We start from the raw sequence: 21,516 nt of genomic DNA, 5'->3' as shown, positions 1-21,516 counted from the left end.
TTATGAACTTTTTATATGTATACAAGATGTGTGCATAATGATAATGTGTAACCTTTGATTAAGACGAATTGTAGAGTAAACTTTAGGATTCAAAGTTATATGATTTTAATGTCTTGCTTCTTATTATATTGTATTCTCTTTGTTTTTTAAATTATTTTTATTATATAGTGTTTGTTATTTTTTCTATTTTGGCATTAAGAACTACACTTTCATGAGTTGTTTTTTTATTTTAAATATTCAAAAGAAGTAAACTATGACCCTGTTTTTTTATATACTTCATCTTTTCAATACATATTAAAAAATGGAAAATATTATGAGTGAAAAATCTAGACATCGTTTAAATTATATCTCTTTTTTTTTCAAATGATGAGGCATATACTTTCTCAAAAAATTAGATCAAATAGGTTTAGATTTGTAAATAAAGGGCGTATCTCATATGCATGATCAGTTAACGGAAATGCCAACACTTTTTAAGATTGCAAGTTCAAGTTCATACGATTTTTAAATATTTTTTTGCCATGGTTTTTAATGTTATAAGTGTGTTCTGTCCGTTAATTGGTGTTGTAAACCTTAAATCACAGAACATAATTTAATAGAAAGTGTCTTTTATTAAACTATTTTCTGTTTCGTTTTTTATATGTTCTAGAAGACTATTTTAATTGAACTATTTGAGATGTTCTACTGCCTGTCCTACCATTAAATCATAACACTGTTAATGAGAAGTGACATAGTTATTAGAAAACAATGATAATCTTTAATTGCATATCAAGAGTGTAATTGCTTTCTCGGTTGGAGGGAAAACAAATATTTACTGATTTTTTTCCTACGTTAGAAAAAGTATTTCGAGAATCACAACTTGTTAATTTATCAGTTTTATGACTATTTTCTTAAGTTAAAAGAAGTTAAATAAATGCTACTGTTTTTATGAGCCATAAAGCAAAATGCATTCGAACGTCAAAGTGGTACATTTAAATTTATTTTATTTATCTATATCAGCATATTAAATCCTGATAACGTCATTTTCGCATATAAAATGGTACAAGATATCAGCATATTAAATCCCGGAAAAGCTTCTGATCTCTCTGCAACAATACAGTTCATGTAATCTTTGCTTCAAATGATAATCTTATTGTGCCTCTCGCTTGCATGATTTATTAGCGTTACACTCATACTAGACATTTACTGTCGATTTCTTATCATTCATCGATTACTATTATTACTTTCCTAAGGTTTTTCAAGAATTTTAGATTAAAGTACAAAAATAAACTTACTGCATTGACATATCAATGAGATAATCGAAGCTAGAAACAGCAATTAAAAAATCAAAACAATGTGTGGGTGACGACAGGTGGTTTTGAAGGATTTTGTTCGTGTACCTCGAACTCGGGTACTGCTTTGTTATCATTTTAAAAACTACCCAATGGCTATATTGACAATTACTTCTCATACTTTGTTGAAAACTTTAAATATGAGTGGTTTACATGTGTATATGTTTGCGCAATTTGGTGATGTTTTCCGATTTTCCATTATTAACATTAGCGTATTGCGTACCCACTTTTAATTCCGGTATCTATGTTGAGTTGATTTACAACCACTGGATTGATGACACCTCTGATGGAGAGTTTCTATCCGACGGTATCATCAGCTAAGGAGTAAGCATGTGTTGACATAAAATATCATTGATATCAATGTGATCATAAGTGTAAATTAATTGTAAACAACACTTTTTTTTCTTAATACTTATACTATTTTAACCAATAAATGCCTAAGCTGTTTTTGGCAAAACTGATCGGATTTTTTTCAATGCGCTTGAAACTCGTGCTTTGTTTTTTTGCCTTTTAAACTTTTTTTGTTCGGGCGTCATTGATCAGTCTTTTAATCCATGATGAATTGACAATACAATAACCAATCGACGAATAAATCGTTAATATTTACACTTGTGGCGGAGTTACACTGTAACATTGTTTGCGAGCAAATAACCATTCCCTCTATCACATGACAGTCATATTGTAGCACAACACTAGAACACAACAGTAAACAAGGGATTGACTCATAAAAGGAGCACGTAACATAATTAACATGGAACACCATAAAATTCACACAAAAAAATATGTACCGATATAACCTTTCTCGAAGTTACTTAACTCTAGATATAAGACTAAAATACCAATCAGTACACATCTAACGGATTTAAAGTAAATACGTCATAATAATTCTTAGGAATGCATGACAATTTGTTATTTTAAATAAAACAATCCATAGCATGTAGTATCATGGGTATTGATACCTGTCTGGCAAAACATATTTGGTCATGTTTTAATCATTTATTGGCACAATTATAGTACCGATTAAAATAATATTAACCATTATCGTAATACAGCGTTGAATTGATTTTCTTAGAGAAAAATTTAACAATGAAAAGATGCCGTATGATTGCAAATGAATCAAGTACAAACCAGAGCTTTAATGACGTAGGTGAACGCGATTCCTTGACACCATTTGCGAGTATGGTCTTGAGAAACGACGATAGCCCGTTGGAAAAGGGACGAGAAATGGCTGACCCGAGTTAAAAAGAGAGAGTTATATCTCTTGCACGTAGAAGTTACCATTAGTGGCATTCAGCTGTCGCCTGCTCTATGGCCCGGTTGTTGTCTCTTTTACACATTCACCATTTCAATTCTCAAATTTACCCTTGAATATTTTATAAAAACTTGTTTCCCAGTCCAACAAACAAATATGTTTAAACTAAACTACTGCTCACTGTACGAACTTCACGAATGAATACAATCCATACTACAAAATGTATATAATAAGTTTGAAAAAAACCAACATGACCAAATGATTCAGCACTCAACCTTCCCCTAACCCGCATTAATAGTGAAACAGAACAACAGAAAAAACAAAGAATCGCATTTAACTTTACGGACTATATTTCCATACAAATTTGGATGCCATATCCTTATTTATTTCACCGATAAACACACCTAAAAATGCCATTGTGTAATAGATTTAGCTCCAGTATCTCAATCGTTTTTTTAAGTCGTTGAAACCAAACCTATACGAGAAAATGAAAATTTAAACATGTATCCCTTTTTATCTTGTCATTGTAAATTATTTGTTCTAATGACTAAGTAATACGACCGACTGCTGACATACAATATAGTATTTTACCCTACTGTAGCTTCGTATGTTCGAAAGTATACAATGGTGCATTTGTATTCCTCAAATTAAAAACATTTACAAATCAACACTATTCCGCTCGTACACAAGTCGCCTGTTAGATTAACCATGGAAGTATTATATTGACAATATGATACTTCAATGAATAAACAAAACGACATATAGTATTGCACGATAACTTATTTTTTTCTTATTTCATAGATAGCTACTGTAACCAAGTGTTTGATGGGATTATGTGTTGGCCACCCACTGAAGCTGGATCCCTAAGTATACAGCCATGCCCAAGTTATATGTACAGTTTACTACCAGACGGTAAGTGTTTGATGGGATAATGTGTTGGCCGTCCACTGAAGCTGGTTCTTTAAGTATACATCCCTGCCCAAGTTATATGTACAGTTTACTACCAGACGGTAAGTGTTTGATGGTATAAAGTGTTGGCCACCCATGGCCACTGAAGCTGGTTCCCTAAGTATACAGTCATGCCCAAGTTATATGTACAGTTTACTACCAGGCGATAAGTGTTTGATGGTATAATGTGTTGGCCACCCACTGAAGCTGGTTCCTAAGTATACAGCCATGCACAAATTATATGTACAGTTTACTACCAGACGGTAAGTTGTGAACGGTGCATTTTATGTTTTATTGTTATATTTGACAGAAACATATATACCACCACCTTAGAAAACATTTTCCGAGAACTCAAGATTAAGTGAACGCTACAGGATTCATGCAGGTATAATAAGTACACCTTACTGGAACTTCAATTGTTTTGACGTTCATTGCTTAAAGACTTCAATTAGATGTATGCACCTAAACTGTTACTGTTAGGTAAAAATACATAAAAGTCAGAACCAAAGTTCCAAGCATTGTCTGTTTATTATAAAGCAATGTGTATACAATGCATATGCACCTACGATAAGTTTCTGTATACTTTGTTGTCTTAAACTCAAAGCAAACATAATGCAGATTAATTCGTTTAGATTATTTATGTTGTTTTAAATGTAATTATTTAATTGAGGGATCTCGGTATTGTATTTACCTACATTGAAATTGATGTATTAAATTCAGCGAACATTAACCTTTCCTACTAATTGGGATAGTTTATGCTTTTGTTGGATATTGGTAATGACTACAGTGGAAAATGTTTAATCTCTAATGTTTTGTTTTTGTTTTCCTCTGCTTCCATGTTTGTTTTTATATACTAACTGTAAGATTATGACTTATGTTAATGCACTAATGTTAAGAAAAGCCATATTACATAGAAAGTAAAGATTATCAAGCTTTTCTCACTTTGAAGTTGCAGTAAAGGTTGTATTAACACGGAATGACTTATATCAATTTAACAAAAACTATCTACATCTGGTTAGATTATCTTATATACAAGCAAATTGAAACTGACAGTGGCAGATTTAATATTTCGCACCTCAAAGTCGGGAGTAGGAAAGTTTCGTACCTGCATGCGTGTACGAAGTCAGGAATAGGATAGTTTCGCACCTTAATGCGTGTACGAAGTCAGAAATAGGAGTCTGGGTTGTTTTCCATTTTTTCTGATGATTGATATCGTCGAGCATTTGGTTTTGTAAAGTTTAAGGAACTTCTCATTTTTGATTAACCTTGAGGTTTGGTATTTTTGTTCATATTTTTGTCTTTTAACTAGTACGTTTTGTCAAAAGAATTTATGTATCGTGATTTGATTAATAAGCTTCAGGATGGTAAACAACTACCCTTCTAGAAGATGCATTTAAAAACCATGCAAAGCCATAATCCCTTGCTTTGCTTTTGCTGCACATTTTTGTCGTTTTGGGTTTATAGCTCTCCATCTTATTAAGATAAGCTTTGGATTTTCAAACATTTTGGCCCGAGCATCACGGATGAGACCTCGATTGTCGAAATGCGCATGTGGTGTTGAAAATTGTTACCGTTTATGATATTAAAAACCAGATTCACGATACACATCACATTAAAGATATGTACAACAAATAGATTATAATCAAATTTGATGACTTTGGTTTCAATATGCGGTGCATTCTTATACGAAATTTGTAATAAACCAAGGTTTGGCAGTAGATATGCCTTTGTTTGATATAGTGCAGGATTCCATTGCGTAATTTTATTTGCATCAATTACACTTCTTAATGAAATTATGACATTTTAATATCTTTCTTCATAAAAATATGCTTTTTAAATCATTTTTCACAATAAATAATCATTATTTTGAGTATTTTATTATATATCAGACAGTTAATATAGATAGATTATTACAAAGGATTTATATATCCTGTAAAAGATATAAATATATATATATATATATATTGAATTCTGCTGACTTGCATACAATAAAATGAATGAACTAAAGATAACTTAAGTTTTTTTTGGTTATAACATGAAAATGAGAGAGAAGTTACCTACAGGGCTCATCTTATGCAGTCCTTTATTAAACAAGTACCAAATTGATGATAAGAAATTTGTTTTGTCGAAATTGGAAAAAAATGAATTTAAACTTCTCTTACGGCAAGTTCAAAATATCATTGGTAATCTAATTCAGTAACGTTTTACTACCTGTACGGAACCACCAATTTGATAGCATAATGGTGTTCGAAAAATTGTGAGGAATGTGACCGAGACAACAACCCAACAAAAAAACAGAAAGCAGTCCTATGCCACCAATAAATCTTCAATGCAGCGTAAAAAGTCCGCAGCCAGCGGCGGGCTTCAGCTGACCCTTCCCAAAAATGTGTGTAATTTTTTGGTACATCAATAAGGTCATTAGTTTTCTCGTTTAAATTGTTTTACATTGTCATTTCGGGGCCTTTAATAACTGACTGTGAGGTATGGACTTTGCTCATCGTTGAAGGCCGTACGATGACCTATAGTTGTTAATTTAGACTGTGTCATTTTGGATTTGTGGAGAGTTGTGTCATTGGCAATCATACCACATCTTCTTTTTTATATGATATGAATATTTCCGTTTAACCATTCAATACTACCCTGTGATTGGAGATCTATTTATTCCCTGTTAACATCAACTTGTTTTGGCCACGTTAGCATTAATTCTCATATAACCTTTTAGTTATCTCGTATTTTGGTAATCATACGACATCTTCTTTTATATATATACAAGAATGTTATAAACATTTATTATATCTTTATTGGTTCATGTTTTGTGTACACCATGTAACTAATAGAAAATTTCAAGGAACCTTAATAAAACTTAACAGAAATTTAAATTGTTTGATAAACGCTTATAACACAGAAATAAGCAGTTTCAATAGAAATATTTGACATATTCAACTGTGGTGAAGTTAACAGTTGTGTTTTCAAACTGAAAAAAGAAAAGGTTGTTTTCTTAGCCACAATCCATATGGTTTGCGATTAAGGAACACTCACATGAATATATAAATATAAATATAATATCCTGCAGTCTAGTTCATCTTTAAAGTGTGGGTTATAACTCTTAATCAAAAATACAATGAGAGGAAACAACCAGATGCATGACCTAAACAAGATACAAGACCAGGGAATGCATCTCTCGAAATGCCTCCATCAACCGTCTCAGGATTCAAAGGTGACATTCATTAGTAAATGTCAAAGCCTAAAAACATGTTAAACTAATCAACATGTACTAATTTGAGTCTGATATTAATGGATACATTGGATCTTTCGTTAACATGGACAATCAGTAGATAAAATAAAAACGATTTTTTAAATTCAATATTAGAAATAGTGGTTCAAGAAGCATTCAAGTCAGGCGTGGTGATATTGTTACAGAAACGTATCAAAAGCGATTGTAGATATATTAACACATCTATCAGAACTAATAGGAATTTTTGGTCCTCAATGCTCTTCAACTTCGTACTTTATTTGGTCTTTTAAGCTTTTTTAATTCGATCGTTTTGTAGACGTATGGCGTAAATATAATTTTTCAATCCTGGTATCTATGATGAGTTTATTAACATTCTTACGATTTCACAACTGATTGGCATTGTTAATAGTGCAATCTTAATCAGCTATAGACTATAATTAGAAGAAGAAATCATCGAGAGTATTTAACATCAAAAGTCGATATAACATTAACACATGATTGATGTGTCCACTTCTACTGTCTCCCCATCTAACTCGTGTTATTTACAAAAATGACGATCTTGCATGCGTTTCTGCTACTATTATGTACAGATTGATTGTCTGTTATGTTTCCATTATAAAAGAAAACATTGCACCTATGTAATTTTGTTATCGACAGACTTTTCATTGTTAACATGTTGTTCGCGAAAGTTGTAAATGAAACCAAAACATCCTGTTTTGAAACACCCATAATGAGTCTCCGCTATCTAACTCGTGTCATTTACAAAAATGATATTCTCGCATGTGTAACTGTAACTATTATATACATAATGACTTTCTATTATGTTTTAATTATAAAAGAAAGGCTTATAGCTATGTCTTTTTGTTGTGGACAGACTTGTTATTGTTTACCTGTTGTTTGTGAAAGTTGCAAATTCAGAAAATACTGTGATGCTTTTATTATTGCAAAAAATGCGACAGAGTTTTATTCGCAATAATTTAAACTCGCATTTTGAAATTTTTTTATAAGGCTGTTACAAGATTGTTCTCAATATCGCACAAATTAAAATCGCTTTTAACGCGCGTCTGGTGTATTTAATTATAAGCTTGATATCTTTGACACAATCGCATTAGTAAATGCAAGCAATATTTTTGAATTTATAGTTAGATCGATACATGTTGTTTTCAAATAATATCAATAAGAAGAAAAATACCACATAAAAACCAAGAGCTTGATCAATACATTATACGCCTTGAAATCAATCTGACAAAAAATGTTAACAAACACATTTACATTCATTATGATTCTGACCATTTTGTCATTTCTACAGATGAATTTACCATGTGCTTTGAATTAACCACCTGCATACATACTTTTAACGTTTATTAAATTGTATACATAGTCATTATCATTTAGTTTCGAAACCTTTGCATATGATTTGAAAGTAAATAAATTTAAGATGGTTCAAAAAGAAAATTCAATAAATTATGTTGTAAAAAACATTAAACGTTTAAAACAACTTAATGTGTAACCTCTTATCAATTAAACGTATACAAATATCACAGTACCACTTAACACTCCGGGTATGATTGAAATCATTTCAAAATGAATATTTATCTCGGATCATGTGTTTTATTACCGTCATTTATCAGAATTTTATAGAGTTATTTTAGTAAACATCTATAATCTTTAATAAACAACGCATCGACACATTTTTTTCAATTGTTTTCTTTCTTCTCTATACATCCTGTTTCTGATGCGGTAATATTTAAAGGCAGATATTTATCTTATAAAAAAAAAGAATACTTCAAAGAGGGACGAAAGATACCAAAGGGACAGTCAAACTCATAAATCTAAAACAAACTGACAACGCCATGGCTAAAAATGAAAAAGACAAACAGAAAAACAAAAGTCTTAGTTCGACCTTTCTCCTTTCGTTTCTCCGTTTGTATCGACAACTTCTTCCAAAAAATCATTTGCACTATGCAATGTCGTGCTTCATGTATTGAATCTGAGGGCTGATGTCTTTTTTCCGAAATTCTTCTTATGGAGTTATAAAGGATGTTTATTTTAATACTAAGGAGCAGGAAGTGACTGGTCAAACATATGCCCACAGTTTTCCCGTGTAATGCATAATAAAAATAAAATGAGAAGGTTATATAAATAAATAGGAATAATATTATTATTTTCTAAAATGAAATAAAGTAAAATCACAAAAATACTGATAAAATTCAAAGCAGAAAGTTCCTAATAAAAGGACAAAATCAAAAACTCAAACACATCAAACATGAATAACCACTGTCATTTTCGTGATTTGGTACAGGCATTTTCTTATGTAGAAAACGGTGGATTCAATTATATTCCAGAAAAAGCACCGTGACACTTTATAAAATTTCTTTCATTCTTTCTTGTTGACCCACCTTTACCAACATGATTCAGCCCCATAATGCCGGATTCATATAGATTGTGTGAATACAGATAGGAAATCGCTTAACATGATATTTTAATTTAAATGAAACTTTTTAAAACACTAATTTATAACAAAAATATCCGTAAACACCTATTCTTGTATTGAAGAAATATTATGCAAAATCCAAAATAAGGTTGAGTTTCCTGCTACAACAGGTATAGATATTTATGACTTTTGATTTTCTACAAATTTGTTTTTTTTAACTTCTTTTTGTCTGTTTTTTGGTGTATGTTAAGAGAAAAACCTTTCGACACTTTACTACAATTGTTTAAAATGTTATGACTAGTTAAAAAAAACTTGATGCCATGCCACTTGTTAGTCCCCTGTTCGTTTATAGTTTGATCTTTTTTTTTATCTTACGTCTACACTTTCAGAGTTATGACCCGTCGATGCAATTCTATATCCTTATTTCTTTTAATAGATTTGTTGCATTCCATTATTTTTTAATCCTTTCATGCATTTATCTTATGTTTAAAACAAACACTCATTTTGTAAAATTCTCATGAAAATTATTTTACTATAAGATGTGTCCGTTATTACATGATTTCTTTATTCAGTACATTTGTACATGGATATAAAAAGCTTTGATATGAGTGCTAACGAGACGGTTTTTTCTGTATTTACATTACTTAATTTCTTTATTGTTTTGCCTCCCAATGTTCTTTTCCTCATTTTTTCTCTCTTTATTATACTTTTTGCACATTTTCTCACTCTTCCCTATTCTGTGAATCTATTTCAGACCCTCTATCACGTAGATTTATTTATATTCTATAGTTTTATTTATAATATTTAACACAGTATTGTTCTTGTCATTAGTTTTTATTATAATCTCTTTTCAGATGATTAACTCTTATTTTTACAAAAGATGTATGATATTTCTTTTAGTGATCAAACGAAATATATATACTATTTATATACTGTTATCATTGAAAGATTTACAGTACTTAACTTCATTTAAATCATCAGATTAAAGAAGAGGGTGTTTCCCCGTTTGAGATGCAGTATGGTTCACATTGATATTACACCTGACATAATCTATGCAGATAATTTCTACTGTTATCACTGCACTTTAATAATGAAATTTAAAAAAAGTCGAAAAGTAGGTTAGGTTTGATAGACCGTTTTACTGGGAATTATTTTTTGCTGTTTTTAATATTGGTAAACTTGTTTTTTCTGTATTCACTGCACCTTGAATAAAGAAAACCTTTAAAAACAGTAGGTTAGGTTAGAAAGACCGATTTACTGGAATTTATTTGTGTTTTTAAATTCCTGTTTAGCAGTTAAATGTTGAGCTAAGGCGGCATCAGCCCTATTATTTAGAAGAGTTTTTGCTGTTTTTTTATATTTGTAAAGTTTTTCCTCCTGTTATTACTGCATCTTTTAGAAATATCTAACAATAGATTAGTACGTCGCAGAAATATGTGTGTTGTTTGAGCTTTAAATTTTGCTATTTGCTTAAGGACTCTCCGTTTAGAATTTTCCTCGGTTTTCGGTATTTTTTTTTGGTGAAAGTTAGCTTTTTTTCTCTGTTATCACTGCACCCTGATAATTACAACTTTACGATAAGTGAACTAGACGATAATGTTTGATAGTAGGTTGCAAAGGCCTGTTCATCTGACAAGATTAATTTCTTATGCAAGTGTTTAGTATATCAATTAGATGTGTGCTTATGTTTCAGCCCCGTGGAGAAAACAAATATTTGAAGAGTTTTAGCTGTGTTTGTGTTGGTAATTTGGTTTTGATGTTGATACGCCTTTTGAATATCTTGTGTTGAGCGTAGATGGGGGAGATCTAGATATATGTATATATATAATAACATATCATACATTTAATCAAATAGTCTAAGATGGAGTAGGGGAGAGATAAAAACATGAACAAAAAAAAAAAAACGCGAAAAGATAGACAAAATCACAACAACAAAACGAATGCAACATAATCAACACAAATCAAGGATGCTTTTAGAAAGTTTTTAAATTCTTGACAGTTGCTATTTAAATGAAATATTATTTCAAAATTTTGTGTTGTGCGTTTGAAGTTTGTTTTAGACCAAAATTTGGTTTTAAGTAACTACTTTGAAAATGCGAGTACTGTAAATATGAAATGTGCATTGAGGATACTTACTTAAACATTTAATAAAACGTATCTTCCACATTGTTTATCTTATTTCTTTGCTTTACCATTAGTCGATGTTGGCACCGTTCAATCTTATCATTATCGTGGTGTCGATACCTCTGTTTTTGGACTGTAAGTCCAAAAGGTTTCGGCACAATCGGCAAATATAACAACTTATAAAGTGCACTTTTCATCTAGAACGTATTAATGCTGTAAATTTCTAGTTTCACCAATAAGCTATTAGGACAAAGTCACTTATTTACATTTGAATTATTTCAAATATATAATTCCATTTATAAATTCTAGCTAATATTTTAAAAAAACATAGTTGATGAAATATTTTACATGTTTCTGTTATTTAAAAAAATCACTCCTTCAAGGTACTAGGCTAATAATTTGATTCGCATGCCGTGCGTTTGGTCAACAAAGGAATCACCAACTCGAAACCAATAATTTGGAAGACCAAAATCAAAAACGAAGTTAAAGAGCCGTGAAAACAAAATTCTCCGAGTTTTTGCCAAACTGACGAAGGTCATCTATTACCGGATAGAAAACCTAACATATTTTATGTAAATGATGTTTTGACTTAAGCTTGTAAAGATAATTATTACATTATTGCTATGCTGTTAACGTGTCAAGTCTTAATTTAAGAAATAAGAGAAATGCACAGCGTGTAAAATACGATTTATTTTTCTAGATAACGGAAGATTACCAATGGATATAGTTTTTTTATGTGTTTGCCACGTGCAGCCTCAAATGATGAACTATCTCATGACGTGAGGCCATGCAGATTAAAAGGGCAGATGGTTGCATCTATTGATAATTTATTGCGTAACATAACGCATTTTTTCCATATGTTATTGGTCATTTTCTAATTCTGTTATCTCTTAACGTGAAAAATCTTTTCATATTTGTAAAAAAAAAATGCTCAATCTAAGATGAAAATAACTGATATTTGAGATGCCATATTATGTTATGTTTGACAGTAAAACATTCTATCTGTAAAAGTTCGAGACACACAGTAAAAACTTGTCAAAGATATCAGGCTTACGGTGTAATATGCTATATAGGCGTTTCATCTGCATAAGATTAATTTCGCTCAAATACAAAAAAAAAATGAAAACAATTGCAAAACCGCAGTCCCACTAGGCCATGATCGAACTACGATCTGTGAAAAAAATACAAAATTTTGATGATCGTAGTACGATCGTGTAGATCGCAGTAAGGTCGTATCACAGTCGTGGTGAGGTCTTCAAGATCGTGATGAGCGTGGCCAACTTTAAACATGTTCAAAACAATCGTGGTGCGGTCGTGGGGAAATCAGGTCGTAGTAGAAGCGTAGTGAGAACGCACTTATATCGTAGTAAGATCGCAAAGGTCGCCATTTCTATTCGGAGAGACTGCACTACGATCTCACAGCGACGTACAGGTAATTACGACCTCACTACGACCATTATGTTCTCACCGCGACCCAACTACGCTTCCACTACGACAATACCACGCTGCTCACGACCATAGTACGATTCTAGCACGCCCTTGACGTCCTCATCACGCTCTTCTTACGACCTGACTACGTTCATACTACGACCATCATTCTCATTGTCATTTTCACATAAAGTATATTAAATGTCTCCAGGTTTTGTTTGTCTGTATGTAATTTTTTAATTTTCTCTAACGGCTCAACAATGCTTCTCGTTTTTATAAAGGTTAGACCGTTGGTTTTCCCGTTTAAATGGTTTTACACTAGTAATTTTTGGGACCCTTTATATCTTGCTGTTCGGTGCGAGCCAAGGCTCCGTATCGAAGACCGTACTTTGGCCTAGAATGGTTTACTTTTATAAATTGGTACTTGGATGGAGAGTTGTCTCATTGCCATTCATACCACATCTTCCTATATCTATAGACACACCTGTGTGATGAGCTTTATGGACTAGCAATATGTTGTAATTTAGGTTGGATTGGTCGGTCCGACATCTTTGCTTGATCAAGATTCGTTACTATCAGAGCTCCTTTTTCTACCTCTACATCAACCACTACCACGCCCACGTGTTCTAGTAGATTTTGGTAGCATGACTGTATTGTTTCCGTGAAATCTATACGTATTAATTAGAACTAGAAGGAATGGAACTATATTGATATGGAACACGATCTTGACGTTATTGCTGAGAACGTAGTAAGATCGCGGTATGAACGTAGTATAATCTTAGTAGGAATGTGCTATAATCGCAGTAGAAGCGTGGTAAGATCACGTTGCAATCGGATAACTCTTGGCATGGTCGTAGTGAGAACGTGATGAGCGTCGAAAGATCTCGATACGCGTAGTGAGGTCGCAGAAAAAGCACAATGAGAACGTGGTATAATCGTAGCGGGTTCGTTGTAGAAGCGTAATGAGGACGTAGTAGCTATAGCATCGTGAAAGCAACGAAAATTTACATTTTCATGCCGCTCATACCGCGACCTCACCACAATCTAAATCTATTTTAGATCACGGTGAGCGTGGTGCGATCGTGGGCTAGTGGGACTGGGGCTTAAAAAAAGTGCAATAAAACTTTGATTAAAAAATACTTCGGAATACAATACCGATAGTAGATTTCCGATGTTGTAAACTCATAAATCAATTAAGAAAATACAAAATTAAGGTAACAACTAAAACTAAGGGAATCATATGAAGCAAGACGGTATGATTTGACAACGTAAGCGTTTCCTTCAGACATGATTGTCACGCCAAGCAAGTTCACAGTCGGTCCAAACAACACGATCAGGAATTTGACAGCATTTGTGAATTACAGATTAAACGACTATTAAAGATTTAAAACACCGAAAATATGTCGCAATTGAGTTGAGACACAGTCATATAATATCTGTAATTAAGATATAAAATAAAGTATGCCTAAATCCTCTATGGGAAGTAGGAAAATACACATTTTTTTTTCACCAGAATGACTACGGTCTATTTAGGAACGGCGTATTTTATGTCTAAAATTTTCAAATTGCAAATCACTCCAGCATAAAATGACTATATAAAAGAGGGACGAAAGATACCAAAGGGACAGTCAAACTCATAAATCTAAAACAAACTGACAACGCCATGGCTAAAAATAAAAAAGACAAACAGAAAAACAATAGTACACACGACACAACATAGAAAACTAAAGAATAAACAACACGAACCCCACCAAAAACTAGGGGTGATCTCAGGTGCTCCGGAAGGGTAAGCAGATCCTGCTCCACATGTGGCACCCGTCGTGTTGCTTATGTGATTACAAATCCGGTAAATAGTCTAATTCGGTAGGTCATATTCATGAAAGGGAAGGGGATTGTAGTTACGACGTAAGGAACATATCCGATATCATTTGTGAAACGGTTATTCCATAACGGTCAACCAACTCGTGATGGCGTCCGTATAAGCTTACCCTGTTTATTAACATTTTTAAATGACTTTGGTCGTTTAGACTTTATTGTAAGAAACAATCCTTCATATTCCGATTTTGAGATATGAGCGTTTTGAGGAATGTAATCAAGGAAAACAAATATGTAAAGTAATGTTTTTATATTCATTAGCTTAAAAATTGACATGTATTATGTTTTTAAAATAACTTTTCTATATACCATTAGTTCATATAATAGTTCATCGCTGCTCTTAATCTAATATTCATGTCAAACAATAGGTAGTTCATTATCGTTCCTAATTCCATGCATAGCTTTACGTATGCCAATCTTGATTTTAGAGATGATCAAAGATACGTAACACATGTCTTGGCAAGTAAGATTAACATTATAATGAACATTATAAATTTGAAATAAAGATAGAAACACAATTATATTGCTCTTATTTTTTTTTATAAAAACAGAAAAAGGCGTCCATATTCATTTTTTTTCATGAATATAAATAAAGGCAAAAGTATATCGCTATTCGAAATTCGTAAATCGATTGAGAGAGAAAAAAAAACCCGGGTTATAAACTAAAACTGAGGGATACGCATCAAATATGAGGAGAACTTCGATAACAACAGAAACACAACACACACAGAAACGAACTATAATAAATAACAATGGCCATTTTCCTGACTTCGTAAAGGACATTTTAAGAAAAAAATGGGTGTGTTGAACCTAGTTTTGTGGCATGCCAAACCACCCGGTTTTATGACAATGTTTAATATAACATTAAAATGACAACATTACATGACTACAAGACTACTATACAAATAAATGGTAGAACATATATAAAACATTTATTAATAAAAAAAAACCCAACATTTTGCTGTGGGACTTGCCAGTAAAAGCAAGAATTATCATGCCTTTTTGGAATAGTATACAAGTGAGAGGTTTAGCTAGCTATAAAGTCAGGTTTAATTACTATGTTATACATAAGAAAATGACTGTACCAAGTTTTTTTAAGTATTCATTTCAAGATACGTTGTATTCAATGCATGAATGTCAGGATACAAAGATCGTTGATGGTAATGAGCTTAGAAAACAATAAAAGTCCGGCGTTTTTCTTATCATATGAATGAATAAATCAAAACGAATAATATGAATAATATGAAAAGTAATGAATCTTGTATATACAGGATACCGGTAAAACACACCCGTTTCTAAATTTGAAATAATTGCAGAAAATTAGTTTCCGTTTGTTTTCAAAAGAATTCTACTAAATTTCAACAATATTCGTATTACATGCTCTACGCCTCTATACATCCGTTTATTTTCAAATGAATTGTACTAAATTACAATATCCTTCGTATAACATGCTCTCTGCCTCTATACATGTCTGAGTAATTTGGAACCATTATAGTTTGACAGTCAATTAGTTCTTATATCTCATTCAAATCATTAAATTGTTGTTGCCGTTTTCGCTGATCAAATATCTATAATGAAGCATTTAGTCATTACAATTTATGTATTTATTTTCATGTAGTCCTATGCAAGTTCAAGATTTAGCAATGTTCTCTATCATTTTGATGGAAAACTTAAAATTTAAAACTTGTTACTTAGACTCATTAGTTGTTGATTTTTTTTTGCGGTGATGTGTTAATTCTTTTTTAATTACCCTTTTGGGTCTCGTGTCTCTTTAAATCAGTAAAGTAACCAATTAACCTGCTATAGTGTATACCTCTTTCTGTGATATCACACTTATTTGATATTTATTTGAATTCTAGTCAGTATGGACATTAGATTGTTGATTTTCAATGAAAATGAAATAAGAATATATTAAAACTACTGACACTAGAATCAGGTTGCGTCATTCATCAAAATAGGCGGGCACACTTTCAATATCTAGGGTTTTCCTCGATGTTCACAACAACACATTGTTCAGTGCTAAGAAAAAAATTGACTGTTTTAAAGGAGCACTTCATGGCTACGAGATATAGAAAACATTTAAATTATGATTATTTTTTACGATTTTACAATAGTATCTTGCGGAGTAACGAACTGAGCTTTGACAGATGAATAAAACAGATTATCATTTCTATCAACTCGTGACAATATCGTTCAGTACGTGAAGATGCTAAATATAAAAGAAATGAACTTTGTATTTATTTTTGATCCTGACACGTCTTATTATGTCTCAGGTACTAGCATTCCTGTTAGGTATCCAAGAACCTGTTGAGGATATAATTAATATTTGGCAAATTTCACAAACAAGAAACAGGTGCCCTGCAAAGCATGTTCTTTCCAGAGTTTTTTAAGTTAAGTGTCGTTCAATAACCATTATGGACACCTTAGTATTAAAGACATTAGTTAAGCATCTAGTTTACGTTAATTTACGACATATCTTGTATTAAACGACATTGACTTGTATTTTACGACTACAGTTATTAACTGCTCGACATAACATCGATTAGTTATACTTTTTGATTGAGATAGAATTTACAACGGTAAAACAATTGGTGATGTTACTGATTGCCTCAGTACTTGTGATTAATACGTCGTACCTAACAATGAGACTGACATGTTGAGAATGAGCAATGGTGCAATAGGTTTCACATGTAAACGTTACATGCAATTAGACGATGATGATAAATGACTGTCTAATGTGCAGTAGCAAAGTAAACGCATTATTCAGGACGAAAATTATGTTAATGAGATCTGAATATATGTACCCTGTTTTGAGCTAGAACGACACACGAAGCCGGATTTGTTAACGTAACATGCAATTGGATGATGAATGAATGCATAATGTGCAGTAGCAAAGTAAACACGTTATTCAGGACGAGAATTATGTTTATGAGTTATGAATACAGGTATTCTACTTTGTACAAGATCGACATACTGAGTCGGGTTTCTTAGCGTGCTATTTGGAAAGGTAACAGTCCGCAGGAAGTCATGTCACCCTACCAGTACACATTATTCTGGTAAAGAGCCGAACAATCTTAGCTCTTTATCCCAAATGTCTTGTTTTGGTGGAGAACAATCTTAGCTCTTTTTCCCAATTATCTTGTTTTAGTGGAGAAGCAGCAAATACAAATGTCAAAGTCTAATGATTAATTTGAACAAAATAATGTTGATAAATAAAGGCAACAGTAGTATACCGCTGTTCAAAACTCATAAATCTATGGACAAAAAACAAAATCGGGGTAACAAACTAAACCCGAGGGAAACGCATTAAATATAAGAGGAGAACAACGACACAACACTAAAATGTAACACACACAGAAACGGACCAAGCATCAGACAAAATCCCATGAGAATAACAAATATAACGAAGTGTAAAATTAAACGCATTTTGATTAAAATACAAACAAACAAAAGTCTTTAAACATCTATATCTATGTTTATAAATAAAAGGGACATTTTGTCAAAACCCATTTTGCTAATGTTAGTACTCTTCAGTCGTCCTTTGACCACAAACAAACCAAGCTGTACATTTTGAGCAATCTAGACAGAAAGGTACAAAAATTCATTATAATTCGTCATCTTTCGATTTTTACCAAGGGGTTTGTCAATTTCTCTCGACTGATGAGTCTTGAATGTCCCCTTGGTGTTTTTATCTACATTTATTAACTTTCAAATTTTAGAAACCTATAGTAAGATATATCTAGGTCACATTATAATGGTGTACTTTTTAGCAGTAACATCCGCTTTGTATTGGAAGACGATCAAATAAGTGACTTACTTTTAGTTAACCGACCATTGACATGTAATAATCTAATTGTTTATCTGTGTAATCCCGGTAAATAAATGTCACTAGGCCAATAACGAAAACAATTCGTATTACGCAATATAATACCTATATATGAAGGAAACAAAATGGCTTTTGCGATAAGAACAATTCTGGTTTTGAATAGTTAAGACAATGATTAGACATTAAACAATTATTGCATATCAAATCATGATATGAAAGCAGAAAATTTATCATATTTTAATTTCAGTAGCTTGGTTGTACAAAACAGGTACGTCTGATATAAGCAACTGGGCAAAAATGCCTTTCTATTCAGATTTCAAATACTAATTTTTTTAAAGAAATTTTCAACCAGTTTTACAGTAATCCCTAGTCCTTGAGCTTTCATTTGATTTCCTACCGATGGTCGATTGTTCTCACCGGGCACTCCCGGCTTCCTTCGCAAATAAAAACTGACCGCCACGAACAAGTACATTTAGTGTTGAATGTGGCTTTAAAAACCAATCAATCAATCCATTAATTAATCAATCATACCTTTGTTAGAACTACACCGTTTGTCATGTTGTCTTTATTGTTAAAAGGTAGCAAATACATTGTAATTGTATCACAATTGTTTACCTAATTGGTAATTTAGGAACTTTTTGGTGAGTTGTTTTTCTCAGTTAATTACCTTTAGCCCGATCTGTAGCTCATGTCTGGTATTTAAGGTTCCTAGTTTAATGTCATATAGTTCACACTCATGCGTTGTTGTATAGGACTGTTGGTTTTCAGATATTTTACAACGATTGACTCCGGATCATGGGATGGAAAAAAATCAAAAAGAACTCAAAAAGACTTTCGGTTACAATAAATTGAAAGAAATAGGCTAAATTAGGGGAAAAATATGTGATTAATTATAAAAATCATAGAACAAAATTTGGTGCTATATATGTGATTTTAGAAGAGTTTTGGATGACGGAATCTAGTATTACAGTTTAGCAGTATACATAACATGTACACATACTAAATTTTAAATTGCCATGTTGATCAGATAAAATGGTTTTGTGTTGTATGCCAAATAATAAGAACTGTTAAATATATTGGCCTGTTTATACACGAACAATGTACTAATAGATACAGATTTTATAAGCGTATTGACAATACTAATGTTTGAACTGATATTTGATGAATTTGAAGTCAAAGGATATTTTAATCACCATCTCTCCTACAAAGTTCTATTACAGAGAATGAATTGGATTAATGAGACTCAAGCCAGCAATTAATTCAAAATAAATCCTTTGAATAATAATCCTTTTTTTAATTGCGGATAAGATACAAATGCATGTCGTCATATAATGTTAGTAAACATTTTTTGTTAGTATTGAATTTGTATGAACTATCTAAAATGAAATCAAATATTTGTAATTTACCGTTCCCTTGTTTGAAAGCATTGAAGTTTGAGTTTGGTAATTATAGAATGTAAACAAATTATTTTAAAAATAACTAGAAAAATATTTGTATGCGTTTGATATTTTAAATTTCAAGGTTACATAAAAAACAAGAATGTGCTCATAATACACGAATGCCCCATTCGCACTATCATTTTCTATGTCCAATGGATGTGAAAATGGGTGGAAATCTATGATCTGGCATTAAAATGAGATAGAACATATCATAAGGAACATGTGTACTTGTACAAGTTTCAAGTTGATTGGACTTCAACTTCATCAAAATCTACCTCGACCAAAAACTTTAACCTGAAGCGGGACGAACAGACGGGTGGACGGACGAACAGACGAACGAACGAACGGACGAACGGACCCACAGACCAGAAAACATTATGCCCATAAATGGGCCATAAAAAATCCCTCTCGATTTCGAAATACATCTGTGTATGTTGCACTTACAATACCAAAAAAAAAAAAGACACGACATTTCTGTCATATATGAAAATATATTCTGTCACATTTATTCCCGATTATATTGTATTACTCATTCTCGGGGAGAAAAAAAAGTCAGCTTTATTTCCCTAACCTCCGTTTTCGACAAGTTATAAAGTGACTGCGATTGTGTGGATGTTTTCAGATTCTCATAATAATCAACACAAAACCTACAACTTAACATTGCCCTGCAGTTTTCAGTGTTTATAGACTCACTTTTATTAGTTGTTTGCTATTTGACATGTCTGCAAATGTACGAGACAAAAAATACCAGTTTTTCTAATTGAAAGAGTGAATGAATGAAGAAGTCAAGCAGTTAAGATGGATTGATTTATCTCTCTCTCTCAGTATGGGAACACATGTATCAAATATTTCAATCATTTTATTTTGCCGTAAATGGAAAATGTCAACTAAATCAGTAATTTTTTAATAATCCGGATCAGATACGATATAATTTATAGGAATTTTGAATGATATTCTTATATTATGTTATTTCACTAATTATTGAATTCGTTGGTTAACTTGATGTAGATTGATGAAGATTTGACCGACAGCAACTTTCATGCGTAAAAGGAAAGAAGCATTCATGATTGTTTTTCATTTCTCAGAAAGATTTGGTTCTTGGAAAATGGTGGTTCGAAGGGGTAGAAAACAAATTTTAGATATATCGATTTCCGTATCCCTGCCCCAAAAAGTTTTTTTCTTGAAGAATATTTACTATTTCCATAAAATTGTCTTTTATATCTCTTTTGGCATATAGTTTCTGCGTATTTTTACATCCCAGGCTTCTAATGTTTAGTACTAAGCGTTCCCAATGAAGATGCATTGATAAACGCTATTCAGACGCACGAATTTTGTGTAGCGTTTTTTCATTACTTATCACTGCTAGTCATTGTAGATCATGCGGTAAGTCCACAGTCTGAGTCCACAATATGTTTAAAAATTAAGTTTTATGATTGCCAATGCAGCAACTATCTACCAGAGTTCAAAAGAGGTAGATGGACGCATTTATAGGCAACCGCAAGACCGTCCACAATGATAAACCAATATCTTATAGTCGGCTTTAAAAGGCCCCAACAAGAGTCAAATGAAACCAACGGCCTAATTTATAAAAAAAATGTACGAAAAAATATTTTGTTTGTATATTTTC

At 32.1% G+C, this 21,516-nt stretch overlaps 1 protein-coding gene across 5 annotated transcripts in view; it reads left to right on the top strand.

The window, feature by feature from the left end:
• Positions 1 to 21,516, top strand: part of LOC139496206 (parathyroid hormone/parathyroid hormone-related peptide receptor-like) — an 80,729-nt gene that overhangs the window by 44,237 nt on the left and 14,976 nt on the right. For 3 of the 5 annotated variants that reach the window (XM_071284678.1, XM_071284677.1, XM_071284679.1), the window contains exon 4: positions 3,382 to 3,492. In XM_071284678.1, the coding sequence (XP_071140779.1) occupies positions 3,382 to 3,492 (111 nt within the window). The other 2 variants (XM_071284680.1, XM_071284681.1) reach the window with 2 other exon arrangements.

This window comes from Mytilus edulis, chromosome 11, assembly GCF_963676685.1.
Source record: "Mytilus edulis chromosome 11, xbMytEdul2.2, whole genome shotgun sequence".
NCBI classification, from domain to species: Eukaryota; Metazoa; Mollusca; class Bivalvia; order Mytilida; family Mytilidae; genus Mytilus; species Mytilus edulis.
The sequence above is the reverse complement of the archived record's forward strand: the minus strand, read 5'-3'. Positions and strand labels throughout refer to the sequence as shown.